At 32.6% G+C, this 16,205-nt stretch overlaps 2 protein-coding genes across 6 annotated transcripts in view; both read left to right on the forward strand.

Moving 5' to 3' along the window:
• Positions 1 to 16,205, forward strand: part of LOC133860698 (putative disease resistance protein RGA1) — a 67,071-nt gene that overhangs the window by 22,447 nt on the left and 28,419 nt on the right. The gene's annotated exons all lie outside the window — the stretch shown is intronic.
• On the forward strand, positions 7,478 to 13,864 carry LOC133860701 (putative disease resistance protein RGA1). Its single transcript, XM_062296280.1, has 3 exons — positions 7,478 to 7,860; positions 10,799 to 13,557; positions 13,687 to 13,864. The coding sequence occupies exons 1-2, from the start codon at positions 7,558 to 7,560 to the stop codon at positions 13,493 to 13,495; spliced, it is 3,000 nt and encodes a 999-aa protein (XP_062152264.1). The 5' UTR covers positions 7,478 to 7,557; the 3' UTR covers positions 13,496 to 13,557; positions 13,687 to 13,864.

Raw genomic sequence — 16,205 nt, forward strand, 5'->3', positions numbered from 1 at the left:
TTATATATCTTGTACGTAGCTAGGCTCCCTCAAAGTATTCTAAATTTTCTGGGATCCTTTTCGATCTATTAGATAATAAGTGCTATTTTTTTCTACGTACTTTTATTACCCATTTGGCAAAAAATTTAACAGAGGTCTTGAATTTAATTAGAACAGGCTTAAACTCATGTCTTAAACTTATCAAATTAAAAACTGACGTCGTATTAATGTCAAAAATTATTCAAGAATTAAATTGAATCTTTTTTAAATTTTAAAGACAAAAATTGATCCCCATCCTAATTGAAGGGTTCAAAGTTATATTTTTGCCAAAAAAAAATTTGAGTGAGTTTTAATTTTTTTCATTGAAGGTGTATGGATCAGCATCCAAGCTATATTTTAGCCAAAAATTGGTACTCGCATTTTTTATGACTGGTTGAGACCGTTGAGTAAACCAAAATCTTGTCAATGAACACGAGTACAAACCAATGTCGCAAAATACCTAATTCATCAGGTTCATAAAGACCGACCAATCTTAACGGCATGACTAAGAACTTGTAGTGGTCGTATTGAGTTCTGAAAGTTGTCTTCGCACGTCTTTACTTCTTATCTTTAGCTGATGGTAGCCTAACCAAAGATTTATTTCGAAAAATACGCTAGCTCCTTGCAGCTAGTCTAATAGATTGTTGATCCTTAGTAGGGAGTACAGAGTACCTATTCTTTATTGTCACCATCTTCGGTTCCCAGTAATATATGCACATCCGCATAGTCAACTATGGCTCCTCAGGCTAGAGGATGTTAAAGTATTAATTTAATAATTAAATTCCTTCTTATTATTAACTTAAACTTTTAGGACAAGCGGTGATTAATTTAACATGATATTAGATCCATATGAGTGCTTAGCCAACGCTCGCCTTGTCCCCAACATTGTTCTCCGGCAATGCCTTTTGGGCGATAGGGGCCACCATTCTCTTTCTTTCGTCAATCAAAGAATCTCTTGAATATATGCAACAATAGAGATTGTTCTTTTGGGTAAGAAAATTATGAATTTTAATTTTGATTTCGTTATTTACCTTTTATTTCAATTAAATATTTCACGTGTCGGTGTCATCTATTAAAAATAGAGTTTGAGCACATACTAGTGCGAATAAAGCCCATGAAATCGATAATAGTTATTTTTTTCCAAGTAGTTGATTGGAAACTAATGTATATGTCTAATTGATAATAGTTTCATTATTGATGAATGATGATAGTTTCAAAATTTGATAGCAGAGCTTTGTGAAATTTAAGATAAGGGCATGCCTCTTTAGTCTAGGGAGAGAAAAAGGAAACAAATACTGACAGAAATATCCTCTTCTTTTTTCTTTGTTCTTTTTTTTTTTTTTTTTTCCCCAAGAACCGTAACTATTTAGCAAATTGATTTATTGTTTTGGTTTGATTAACAGATAATACTAGCATGGCGTTTGGTTCACAAGCTACAAGGGAGTACACCCGTGGGTCTCCACCAGAGCTGTTGCATATGCAGGTTGGTGGTGGTTTCGAGAGAAGAATATTGTCTATGAAATCGTCATTCATGCCCCCCTAAAAAAAAATGTAGTCCTTAATTAATTGGTAATAAAAGCATTAAGGGGCAATGCTTACTCATTTAGTGGTTGTCACAAATGTATTCCAACATGTTAAATTAAAAAGAGGTACATCAGCTATAGAGTTGTGGAATTGTTGTCTATAAGATTGATTTGGTAGCGTTCATGTATAGGTTATTAGGACCGTTGAAAGGGAAATATAAAAATAGATATGCTATTATGGTGATAATTCATACATGATGCTTTTTAAGGTCCATTATGCATTATAATGAAGAAACATTTGATAGAATTACAATTGTATATATGTACCTTTTGGTTTGAAGTAACGTATGTGTGCTATCTAAATTAACTCTCTTCGGTTTTCTTTTGGTATATCACATTTACTCAATTTTATAATTTTACAATTTTACTTTTTTTTGTTCAGAAAACTCAATGTATATTTATTTAATAATCTAGATATTAAATCTATTCTATAATATATGTATGATATTAAAATTATAAGGTTAATGATTATAGTGATACATAACAATGAGAACCAAGCACTTGTATTGCATGTGCCATCCAACTAGTATATATATATACATACACGGGTAGAGCTCTGGATACAAGGGACAGACGTTGAATAAGCTCTTACATGAAATTAAAGTTCAATGAAGAATGTCATTAATTAGGACACGAACAGAATAAAATATGGGAGGGAAATAAATTAAACTACCTACCTTGTTTGATCAAGTCATTATATTTGAAGGAAAGTTATCAGACAGACGTGTGGCTTGAAATTTCAACCAAACATGCACGTTAATCGTCAAGTAGTACACGTTTTTAAACTTGGATCAATAACGTTGAGGCGCATGCTATTGACCTATGAAATCTTAGAAAGTATATATATATATATATATATATATATATATATATATATATATATATGGTTTAACTTGATCAGCGCTAAGCAAGAGAACGACTTAAATCCCACAAATGGCGAGAGATTTTGGTGCTCTAGTTGGTGCCCATGCCAATGATGCAGGTATTGCGTTGGAGAGCTCAAGTGGCGTACTTTAGCTCGGCATGATTATCATGTCCCTCTCAATTATATCAATGACCATCTTTGCTTGCAGTGATTATAACTCTAATACACCTTACAAAAACAAAAGTGGATAACACCTCACAAAAAGAAAAGCGGTGATGGAGGCGACTCTGATGATTGCGATTTTGTCAATTGCGAATGTGGTCCATGTGGAGGTGGTGGAGGCGGCGGCGGCGGTGGTGGTGGCGGTAGAGGTTGTTAAAAATTCAACTTACAACAATAATGACAAGCATTTCAATGAAAACAATGAAGAGTTATTCATAATTGAAGATAATAATAACCAAAGAGTTGAAAAGATCTCACGTTGCATTGAATACAAAGCGTTAAAAGATATATAATAATAGTAAGATATATATATATATGAGGTGATCAATAGTTGTAATCATTCATAATTGTAATAGAAATTAAATGGTTAAGTAGTTGTTATAAATATCAATACAACGATCCCATAATATTCATGAGAAGAAATATGTAATTTCAAAAAATATGGGATAATTCATTATTGCTTTTCATCTCCCGTGACAAACGTTCTTTATGGAAGTGTGGAAGAATAGGGATATGACTAAATCATCTAAAATAATATATCATTATCATTATTGATAAATGACTCCATATATACCCCCAAAGCTCGATAAGTGATTTTATTTTTTTTGGTTGAGGGGAGGAGAATTGTACTTTCTATGAGATAGGGTTCTCTATTCGAGCATAACCTATGTCTAGGCAAAAAAAGGTTCCACCAAGCCTCTTAACATTTCTCACAATAACCTGCCTAATTTCTCTCAAATTCAGGAAAATTAATAGTTGTAGAGGATCCTAATTAATCCACATTCGCTACCATCAACAATGAGGGATGGAGATTTTCTGTAATTTCTTTTAATAGGTAGCATTTTTCAAACGTTTCAATGTCTAAAAACAGTTTAAATTGTGTAATTTGAAAATTTATAATTTTTTTTTAAAATTGTAGAAAATCCTTATCCTTTGGCCCCTCGCATACTGTTGAAATTTTTGGAGATCCCCAATTGAGTAACAAAAATGAAGTTATAATCACTAAGGCTGTGTTTGGGATTGCGATTTCATAAAGAAAAAGTGTGATTTAAAACCAAATCACAGAAAATGAACCGTTTGGAAATTGCACTTTTAAAAAATTGCGATTTGAAAACGCAGAAAAGTGCTTATTCAAATCGCAGGCAATGAGGTGATTTTTTTGAAAACGCAGTATTTTAAAAGGCTAACCTGCGATTTTAAAGGCCAAACTACGATTTTGCCAAACACTTAACTGTGTTTTTAAAAATCGCTATTTTTAAATCGCACTTTTTGAAATTGCAAACTCAAACGGACTCTAAACATTTTCAACATTGATGGCTTTGTTGTTGGCTTCCTTTTTGGCAACTTTCACATTAATGCGCACTTCACCCTCCAATTAAATTCCTTGAATTTTTCATTTTGTGAAAATCACTTGGAAAAAATATAATTTAGCCCCAAAAACTATGTTCTTTCTTTAGATGGCTCCTCAAACTACCAAGGTTTGCACTTTGACCCCCCAAACTACCAAATCTTTGAAAAAAAGGCTCTTTTTTAGTGAAATATCTCCATAATACCCTTGGCACGTGTCATTTTTCAATTAAAAAATAATCAAAAAAATTAAAAAAATTAAAAAAAAAAACTAAAATTTTATTTCTTAATTTTTTTTTTAATTTCTTTTTTTTTTTAAAAAAAAGATGAGTGTTTGGGGTGGCATTATTTTCCAACCGCGACCCGATCTTCCCGACACCCCTCCGATCACTGTCCATTTTTCCATCAGAAACTGATCAAGGTCTTCGAAAGATCAATTTTATAGACATCGAATGATAGAAAATTAGCCATGTCCGCATTCGGAGAGGCAGTGACGAGTTTGCCTAGTTGCAAATGTGCATCATGCCTAACGACGATGCTGAAAAGAAGCAGTACGTCCTCCGATTAATCACAATATTTTTTTTTAAAAAAAATAAAAAATTAGTTTTTAATTTTTATAGTATTTTTTTTTAATTTTTTTCAATTTTTTTGAAATTTTTTTATTTTTTTTTTTTGAATTTTTCTTATTGAAAAATGACACGTGACAAGGGTATTATGGGGATATTTCATCAAAATTGGTCTTTTTCAAAGGTTTTAATAATTTTGAGGGTCAGAGTACATCTAAAAAAAGAGTGATAGTTTGGCTGGTGGCTAAATTGTATTTTTTTTTCCAAATCTTTTACAATTCATATTCATGAGATAAATCTACAAAATAATAATAATAATAATAATAAAAATAATAAAATAAAAATAAAGAAAATAGATAAAACTTGCATTCGAAATGGGTTAAATGAATTTACTCTAACCTAGTTTAAAAAAAATTTAAAGCTGTCCAATAAAAAAAATATAGTCCCAATTAGTTGTTTTTTGACGCATGTTTGTTTTGACTTTTGGTCAACCTTAGTTAGCAAATACTAACTTGTTGGCTACTTGGCTTCATTTTTATTTGTCATGGTTGGCTTGTTTGTTTCTCAAATTGCTAGTATATATATATATGGATTGTCTAGCCACTTATTGAGATACGTGAATCATAACATGTCATGCGATCATATCATAGGTATGTTGTTTCCCATACTCTTATTGAAAAATATTTCACATCACTCAATATACTTAATATTAAAATATGTTTGAGAGTGAAAATAATCAATCAAAATATGTAAATGCTAATGAAACAAATCAAACTCTTCAATTATGTAAAATGAGATCTTTTCCTTTTATAAACTCTAAAAAAGTTTTATACATGTTTAGTTGAATAAATGATGTTATGATCCATTTTAATTATGTCAATGATTATAATCATAGATATTAATTATATTTTGAAATTGAACAATATTACGTGAATGACCATGTACGGATGTAGAAGGGCTTGTCTCTATATTCTATAGTTTCCAATTTTAACTTATAGCGTGATTGGCACGACAGTATATGATTGGTAACCACTTCATGGGATGTGTTTGCTGTGAAGCGGATGGTAGGAAAATGGCCTTTTTATTCATAGGGAATAATTCTAAAATTAAGACCGTTGTCTTCCTTCTACTATTCGTCAGTCAGATTTGATGTGACAATGTGCGGTTGTCTCAAATTTCAGTTCTTAAATCTTATCAATTATCATCTTAGGGAAATGCTAGAGTTTCCACCCCTATCCCACTCCCATCCCACCAAATGTGAACTGATAGCCCAGTCGTGGTCATCACGCGGTGTTGGAATAATTAAGATAGGTATATTTCATCAACCAAGGTCCAACATGGGCTTACAATTTCCTTTCACTTTCTTGGAAGAAACGCCAGAATTGGAAGATAACATATATATAAATTAATGCTTAAAACAAAAAAAGTTCAAATAGAATCTTTTTTTTTTTTTTTTTTTTTTATAGTTATTTTATTTTATTTTTATAAAATAATATAATAGTTTATTATTTAATCAAGTTTTGTATTTAACTTTTGCTAATATACTATTTTCAATAAATAATAAAACTTACGTATCTAATCCATCTTGTAACATTGTCTATTTGGAAAAGTTTTGTTTTGGTTAAACCACCTCAAATAAAAAATTAGGTGGGCAAAATCACCTTATAAAGCCACTTCATATGACTTGTTTGTGAAGGGGGGAGGGGGGCAACCACTTCCAAAGTCCATGGGAGTGGTTCAGGCACCCCAGGCCGGCCGTATGACCAACCCAAAGCAAAATGGAAGTAGTTGAGCCACCCTTCTCTTTTTTTCTTTTTTTTCTTTTTTTTTTTTAAAAAAAAAATTATTATTTTTAAATTTTATGTATTTTTCTAATTTTTATTTTTAACGAGCCATAGTGACACTTGTCAGTTTTTGACGGGTATTGTAGTGGACTTCCGTCAATTTATGAATGAAGATACCATATCCATTCTTAACTATAAGTAAGATACCATCTACGATACAAAGTAAAATTTAGATAGAAAAAAAATAAAGTTGTTAAGCCACATGAGGCAAAAAGGTAATTAACCCTATATTATATTTACTAAATTCACCAAAACGACGTCATTTTGGTGCTTAATACCAAAATGACTTGTTTGGGGATTATGTAGATGTTCATTATAAGATCTGTTTCGTATGGTTCTTAAAATATGTCCTAATAGAGATTCAAAAATTGTCTAAAAGACTAAAATAAGCTCAAAATGCATGTGGATAACAGATAATAACCGAACATATGTGGTTAGTAAAAAACATGAAGTAGATATATAAATATCTAAAAATGATATTCACATTTTGTGAATGCAACTACAAATATTACAAATAACAACATTTACATCATCTACTATACGTCTACATGTACACCTGACCTCCTTCTACGCTCCATGGCATGAAAAAAAAAATCATCATCATTGGACTTACAAAATGATGAAATGACCGTAAGACGCATTTTCCAATTTTTTTTTTTTTTTTAATATAATGTGTGAATGTTAAATATATATTGAACTATACAAAATAATTATGTTCTTTTTAAAATATATGCATTACTTGAAGTGTATTGTTAACAATACTACTAATAATAATAATGTTCTTTTTCAAATTTATTTATATAAAGTGATCTTCCAAGAAGGCGAAAGGAAGTTGTTAGCACATTGATGTTTGGTCAATTGAGTCGGATTGAATGGCTGATGAAACTTCAATTCATCATTAAAAGTTCAATTCCGGTGGCTAACCTGTCCTTTTGTTGAGACAAATGCACATGGCCGGCCTCATTCATTGGACTTTCTTTAAAGCTGTGCCCATCAGCTTGTCCATCTGCTTTACAACAAACACATCTTCCTTCTAATTCTACTCTCCCAACTACTCTCATCACTACTTCAACAGCGGGTTTCAGCATCACTCGATTCACCGTCGACAACAAATGGCTGAGGCAGTTCTCTTCAACGTTGCAGCGAGTGTCATTACGAGTTCGGCCTCTCTTGCTGGCCAACAGATTGGACTACTCTGGGGCTTCAAAGATGAGCTTAAAAAGCTCGGGAACACGGTTTCCACCATCCAAGCTGTGCTTTTGGATGCGGAGGAGCAGCAGGCCCACAACCATGCGGTCAAAGATTGGCTTGGGAAGCTCAAGGATGCCATGTACGAAGCCAACGACTTGCTGGATGATTACTCCACCGAACTTCTACGGCGACAAATGATGACACGGGATAAGAAGGCAAAACGGGTAAGTTCATAAATGTCCATGCAGGATAGCGTGTGTAACACATATTTGATATTTATCACAACACACAAGTGAGAGCTAAATCTTTAAAGAGAATGGCTAAAATTGAGACAAATGGCATTTTAAGGTGTTTCAAATTGTGAAACAGTGATATATAAATGTCTAAACTTAAGTGAAAATCATATATAATAGCCAAATCTCTCAAGAGAATTAATTAATTAGAATTGCGACAGTGTCCATTTTGAGTATATATATATATGCTTTATGGTTTAATATGTATTTAATATGTTTGATATTACTTCTCTCTCTCCAATGTCCAAAAGTAACAAAAACATAATCTATTGGCCTAAGAATTCAACCCCCGGATAATCCTTTCTTCTTGACCTATGAAATTTCAGGCATTTTTTTTAAAGTGATTTTCCTGCTTTTGAAAGTAAAAGAAGGAAAAAATTTATTTGATTATTGTGTAGAAAAGGAACATAAACTCTTTTTTTTTGCTTTGTATTTTTTTTTCTTCGAATGTTCATAATTATATATGAATTTATTTGTGTTGAAATATAATAGATATCACACCAACAATATTAGAGATTCTTGCTAATTTTCTATTAATGCTTAGATAATCAGAATCCAGGTTTTTCTTGCAATTTTTTTTTTCTTCTTTATACTTCTTTTCATTTAAAATTACTCCTATGGAAAATAAAGATTTTAACATATTTTAATTTATATGGATTAAACTAAAATTAATGATCTTATGTTTTAATTCATATGAACGTTTTGTGTGATCTTTTGTTTGTTTATATGATTTACTTGAATTTTCAAGCAATTTTTGGAAATGTTTTTTCTGCTTTTGAAAATAAAAGAAATACAAGAATTAATTTGATTGTTGTGTATAAAAGAAACATAAATGCTTTCGAAACACCAAACAGATTATTAAGCATTGAACTTGAGGTGAGGAGTTTTTTTTTATTGCATTAAATGTTGAGTGAATGATTTTTTAATTTTATTTTGGACATAAATTTCCTACAAACTGATTTGTAGGAAATTTCATACAACCCACATGTAAGAGTGACATATATCCTTTAAACATGTGAGAAGCACATGTGTTTTTTTTAATGCTATTAAAAAAGCATGTGAGAAGTACATACTATTAAAACAACATGTGTTTCTTACATGCCAAGAAACACATGTCAATTTTATATGTGAGTTGTATGAATTTTCTGCAAACCGGTTTGTAGGAAATTTTTGTCATTTTATTTTTATATTCATATATATATATATATTGTTTATTTTGCAATGTATTTTTTTTCCAAAAATTCAGAATTATATGGGTTTAATAATTTGTATTGAAATATAATAGGCGTGCCGGATAGCGGTTGGTGGAGGCGGTTAATAACCGCTAACAGCCTACCTTTATATATACAAAACGACGTCGTTTTGGTGTGTTTGATATAGAATTTTCATTTTGTGTTTAATGAAATTAATCTTTATTCATAAATAATAATAATAATCTTGAGCTTCGCTACATTTTGAAGCCTTCTAATTATTTAAAAAGGCTCAAAATGATTTAAAATAAGCCCTAAAAGAAGGTTCAAGGTGGGCCAAAAACACCAGAGTAGGCCCAAAATGCCTATTTCTAAAAAGCGGTTATGCGGTACGGTTATAAATTTCAATAACCACTAATCGCCTAAGACAGTTGCAGTTAGCGGATATTGTCAAAGACCCTAAATTTGTGATTAATTAAACTACATTAAATATCATGTGACATATGGCCACATTTTATTGGGAAATCTCTTACAAATATATCTACAACCTCAACAAAAGAATAAATCCAAAGATTTACGAAAGTCAATGTCGTTATTAACTATCATTACATTGTTTAAAATACCTCAATAACATTTTGAAAGAATAAATCCACTATAACAATTTGTCCGTTATAATGTTAATTTATTTTTCATGTCTTTTGTAGATTTTGATCGCCAATTGTAATGGTATTTGCTTGATCCGAGCTTAATTACTGTGTTTTATGATTACATGTCTTTGTTTTGTAGTGGACTTGTTAGTTGTTGTAGATCTGTTCTCCCTTTTTTTTTTTTTTTTTTTTTTTTTTGGTATTTAGGTTTTTGATCTAAATTTGGACAATTGATTATTGTTTTCTGCTTGTTGTGGATCTAAGCTTTGGATTAATTGATTGATAAATAAGATCGTAATAGCTATTAATTGTGGTTAAATCTCCGTGTTGTTTGATTCCGATGATTTGAACTTTTGGATTCTGTGTGGTAATCGCTATTCATGGTTCAGATTTTTTATTTCTTAAACAAAGCTCTTCCTCTGATCTATTACTTCAATGCTTGATTTTTTGCTTTTCAAACAGTGGGTTCCGAGGTTATTCTTTGGTTATTGTTTTTGCCCTCCTTTTTTTATTTATTTTTTTTATGGTGATGAACAACGGTTGATTTACATGAGAAGGGTTTGTATTGGAAAACTGGAAGAACAAAATGTTGTGGGTGTGTTGAAACAGAGAACACCTACAACTTTCCTCAAGTGTTTGAAGCGGCATTGTGGGTGTTCTTTGTTATGAAAACCCACGGGAATCCCCACCCGCCCCGTGTGGGTGCATGGGGTTTTTTGCGGGGTGCGGGTTCCTTTTGGGGAACCCGCACCTCTACTGGGCGGGGTCAAAAAATCTCCATCCCTGCCCCATGCTCAGCCCTAAACCCAACTATTGATGTAAAATCTCCAATGGTAGGGCTGAAGGGGAATTCTAAAACTATCACAATGATCGGATTCAAAATTTCGAATGGGTGGTTGCAAAGGAAAGCACAGCATGCAAGTACAAGCATTGTCAATCATGACCTTCATATTTTCCTTAATTCCACACACATACCAAAAAAATGTTTAACTTTTCGGAATGGACCATACTAAATATTTGAGAGTATTACAGGTACACATCTTTTTTTCCAAATTGAACCAGCTTGCATATGGCTTTAAAATGGGTCATCGGATCAAGGCAGTTCGGGAGAGACTGGATGAAATCGCAGCTAATAGAATCAAATTTAGCTTCATTGAGCTCCGTACAATGGCACAATTTGAGCATAGGAAGAGAGAAGATACACACTCTTTTGTACGTGGGAAAGAAGTCATTGGGAGAGAGGATGATATGAAGGCTGTTAAAGAGTTGTTATTGGATTCTGATGTGCAAGAGAACGTTTCCATCATTCCAATAATTGGGATTGGTGGACTAGGCAAGACCACACTTGCTCAATATGTGCACAATGACGAGGAAGTCAAAAAACATTTTGAGCTAAGACTCTGGGTATGTGTCTCTGATCCTTTTGATGTGAAAACTATCGTTGCAAAGCTCATAGAATCTGCAACTAAGAAGAGACCAGAAAGCCTTGAGATGGATTTGTTGCAAAGTCAGCTTCGAGCAAAAATTGATGGAAAGCGATATTTACTCGTTCTAGACGATGTATGGAATGAGAATCGTGGTACATGGTTGGACTTGGAAAAATTGTTATCGGGTGGCCTCAAAGGAAGCAAAGTTTTGATTACAACACGTAGCAAAAGAGTTGCAGAGATTACATGCACATTGCCATCATATCTTTTGGGAGGTCTATCCGAAAGCAATTCTTGGGATTTATTTAAGAGAATGGCATTCAAAGACGGGGAAGAGCCAAAGAATCCAAAGTTAGTAGAAATCGGAAGGGAGATTATTAAAAAGTGTGCACAAGTTCCTCTTGCTATAAGGAGCATAGGGAGTCTATTATTCTTTAAAAACTCTGAACCTGATTGGCTCTACTTTAAAGATAATAAACTTTACAAAATAACTCAACAAGACAATAGTGTTTTCCCAATACTTAAGTTGAGTTATGATCATCTTCCGTCACAATTGAAGCAATGTTTTGCTTTTTGTTCGTTGTTTCCAAAAGATCATGAAATTGAAGTGGATGTGTTGATTCAGCTATGGACAGCTCACGGCTTTATTCATTGGTCAGATAAAACTAAATGTCTTGAAGATGTTGGTCGTGAGTATTTTATGGATTTGCTTTGGAGGTCTTTTTTCCAAGACATACAAAGAGATGAATATGGTGATATAGAAAGATGCAAAATGCACGACCTTATTCATGATCTTGCACAATTAGTAGCGGGGGATGAGTGCATAATTTCAAATCCAGATGCAAAAAACATAGTTGAAAGAACTCGCCACGTGGCATTTTATTCCTTAAATTTATTAAGGGATACTCCAACTCCCTTACTCAAGGCACACAAAATGAGAACGCTTTTTCTACCAATTCCAGGTCCTTTCTTCTTTGGCCAAGTACTTCAGGGGAATAAGTCAGCATATGATACACTTATTTCAAGCTTTAAATGCTTGCGTGCCTTAAATTTGAGTAGCTCAAATATTAAAAAAGTGCCGAATTCCATTGGCAAGTTAAAGCATCTAAGATTTCTTGATCTTTCTAGGAACCCTAATATCAAACTACTTCCTAATTCTATAACTAAGTTGCAAAATTTGCAAACACTGAGACTTGAGCATTGTGTTTGGCTTGAAGAATTGCCAGAAGACATTACAAACTTGATCAACCTTAGGCATCTTGTGCTTTATGGGTGTGACAACTTGACGTATATGCCGCATGGATTGGAAAAGTTGACCGCTCTCCAAACACTGACGCAATACACTTTGGGGAAGAAGGGAAGTTGTGTTCCAAAGCGAAAGGGTGGGCTAGCCGATCTGGAAAGTTTAGATGAGTTGAGAGGAGAATTACATATCATTGGTTTAAAGCACTTGAGATCTTCTCCATTAGAAGCCAAGGCTGCAATCTTGGAGAGGAAGCAATACCTTTTAACGTTGAGATTAGAGTTTGATGATCAGGATAGTGATCGGGCAATTGAAAACGATGAGCAGCTGTTGCAAAACCTTCAGCCACACCTAAATTTGAAAGAATTAAATATAGAAGGGTATGCAGGCGTGAGGTTACCGGGATGGGTGTCCTCGCTCTCGAATTTGGTTTCAATTAGCATAAGCAATTGTAAATGGTGCCAACATATCCCACCATTGGACCGATTCCCTTTTCTCAAGAGTCTTTGGCTTGACAACTTGCGTGCACTGGAGTACATAAGCAATGATGCCAATGACGTGTCCTCTTCATCTCTTGAGACTCTGCATATTTTGTGGTGTTATGAACTGCGAATATCTCTGTCTTCACTCTTTCAACATCACACCTCTCTTAAAGATCTGAGGATTGTTGACTGTAGGGAACTTATCAGTAATGAGGATGAAGAGGGCACACAATGGGTTGGACCTACAACACTTCGTCTTCTATCTATAGAAGATGTTCCAAACTTGGTGTCTCTCCCAAGGGAGCTTAGACATGTTACCACTTTGCAAGAGCTTGAGATAAGGAACTGCCCTGCACTGAAGTCTTTACCGGAGTGGATAGGTGACCTCACTTCACTTCAGAAGCTTCAGATTGGGAATTGTCCCAATTTAATATCACTGCCTGAAGGTATGCGCCGCCTCACCTCTTTATGTGTTTTGAGAATTGTGGAGTGTCCTCGCTTGGAGAAAAGATGTGAACGAGGAACAGGAGAGGATTGGCCAAAGATTGCTCACGTCTCTGACTTTTGGAGTTACTAGTTCGTCTACTAATCGTGAGCAGAGGATCCGTTCCATAGCCTAATGCGCCAATTATTCTTCAGGTATTTTAGTCGCCAATTATTCTTCAGGTATTTTAGTCACCAATTAGACAGTAATTTTCTTCTTCTTATTGTTCATCTTCGTTTTACTTTTTCAGGATTTTGATATATAATATTTGATTTCATATGCAGAATCAACTGTAGCATGGAACAAACAAGGGTTTAAGAATAGACATATTTTCAGACCTTGCCGACAATCAAATTTGCCCAAAGCTCTCAAATTTCCAGTAGTGTTTCCTATCTTTCACTACAATGGCATTCCTGTATTGTTTCCATTTGAAATTTGATAGTAAAACACTTATGATAGACCAAGGACGTCACTCCAATCCCAAATTTTCATAAAAATAAAAAAAGCTCAATAACTTTTTTGTATAATTAGTTCTCTGTTTTCTCATAATCAAATGTAAGCAGATTTAGACAGATTCTTTTTATTGTTATAGTTACTGAAGTCTAACATCAACTCTCTCTGTTCGTAGATTGATTTTACCTTTTTACTATTTTCATTGAAAAATTTTGAATCTATTATTTTGGTTTTTGATGGTTAGAGAGGCATTCAAAGAAAAGCATCAATTCATGAAATGTGTGCAAGAATCATTGAGGGATTTTTAATTTTTTGCAATATGCTAGAATATGGAAGCAATCCTGAATATTAATGTGAAAAATTGAATGAATGATGTATCTATGAAACATTCATCACTTACCAATTTTGATCCTTCTTCAGCAAATAATGTTCTTAGAAGACTTTCAAATTGCAATGTAAATAACGGTTAGCATGAAAATAATAAATAAAAAGCAAAAAGAAAGAACATAAATGTCTTGAAAATTTGGCTAGACTCTGATATGTTTTTTTGGGTTATATAATGAAATATAAATGAAGATAAATTTTTGTTCCTGCCAATACACTACACAGTGTAAGTTAAGAGTGCACATGCTACATTTCCTTCTTTTTCTTCTTTCTTCCCTTTGTTATTTTCTTTATAATTAAGAAGCAAAATGTTAAATTTCTTAGAAGAGCTCTAATCTATTATTGGGACTTCCTTACCTAGAGAGAATATTTAGTTTCTTTAAGAAGTGATTATGATTTTAGTTAAATCACAAATCCTCATTTTCTCATACTTCTTTAGGATGGCAAGTGCCTATTTGAAATCAAAAACTGTAAACAATGTCCAAAATGCATGTTTTTTTTTTTCAAACATAGTCTATTGAGCTGACATGTGTTCAAAATGCATGTTATTCTTACTTGTAATTTTTTTTTTTTTTTTATTGATAAGTTTTTATGTGCATTTTTTAACTTGCATTTTTTTTTTTATTGATAAGTTTTTATATGCATTTTAAAAAATGCACATGTGAATCACATACCCTATTAAAAACGCATGTGAAAATTAAAAATGCATGCAAAAATTAAATACATTCTAAATATATATTTCTAGTGCGGCACATGTTGTAAACTGCAGCCCCGAAAGCATATATTTCAGCACTTTTTTCGTCCACTCCCACTTCCCTATATGAAAAATCTCATCCCAACAAATAGGAGAGCCTCCAAATCACACAACTCCAATAAATCCTTCCAAATTCTACCGCTAAAACTATAATTAAAAAACAAATGGTCACGAAACTTAATACCATTTCTGTAGAAATTAAAAAGGCAATTAGTCTTCCTTTACAAGCCCTATCTAAGTAGTGGTAACTGCATCCTTCGTAGTTAACCTGTCTTTTTACTGTAGAAAGGTAAGATTTAAAATAACTAAAATATGAGACAGACGCACATTGCCGCGTCAAACCAGACGGAAAATTTATGCTGAGATCCATCCACTGAAAATTTACTTTTACTGTCACTTTTTTCACCTGTCCTTAACTTTTACTTTTTCTTTTTCGGCTTAATAACCTGTCCTTGAAGTACTGAAGGTTATAAAATATGAGCGACGGCATAAGGTCGACACTTGCCCTGTTGGCCATGTTCATGGTTAGCTTAAGCTGCATTTTTTATTTTGCAAGGTTTCTATAATTTTTTTTTTTGTGTCATTGTTTTGCATTAGATAATTTCGTTTAATTTTTATTCTTTTTATAGTTAAATAACTGATTATTCTTAGTTGAGTTTGCATAGGAGACAATGTCAGTTGATTGACTGGTGGGTGTTCCTATTTTTGGTTTTTGCTTTTGAATTTTTTAGCTAACTCGAGACCATATATATTTAGCCTTTTTACAGGAATAAAAAATAAAAAATAAATAAAAGATTTTTTTTTAATTCAACATAAACAGATTACAACAAGTATTTTTTGTTTACAGAAACGTTCTCCTTTCATTTTTCAAACAATTTTTCTACTCTCTTCTAAAATTGTCAACTTTATTTTTTCATGTTACACAACTTTTTTTTTTCCCTTTAAAAAAAATCAAATTCATTTTTTCACGTTAACGTACTTTTTTTCACTTTGCTTCCATAAACAATTCAAAGCCCCTTCACAGTACATGAATCAAACTGTTCTTTCGTAATTATTCAGAAAACTGGGGTTAAAGTTATTTTATTTTTCCTACTTTTTATTAAAGTTAAAGTAAAAAAATAATATTTTAATAATATATAAAAAAAATAAAAAGAAATTACTTTGAAATTTTTTTATAAAAAAGTAAAAAGTAATTTTGTTTCTTTATATTTA

Source organism: Alnus glutinosa, chromosome 2 (genome assembly GCF_958979055.1).
Source record: "Alnus glutinosa chromosome 2, dhAlnGlut1.1, whole genome shotgun sequence".
NCBI classification, from domain to species: domain Eukaryota; kingdom Viridiplantae; phylum Streptophyta; class Magnoliopsida; order Fagales; family Betulaceae; genus Alnus; species Alnus glutinosa.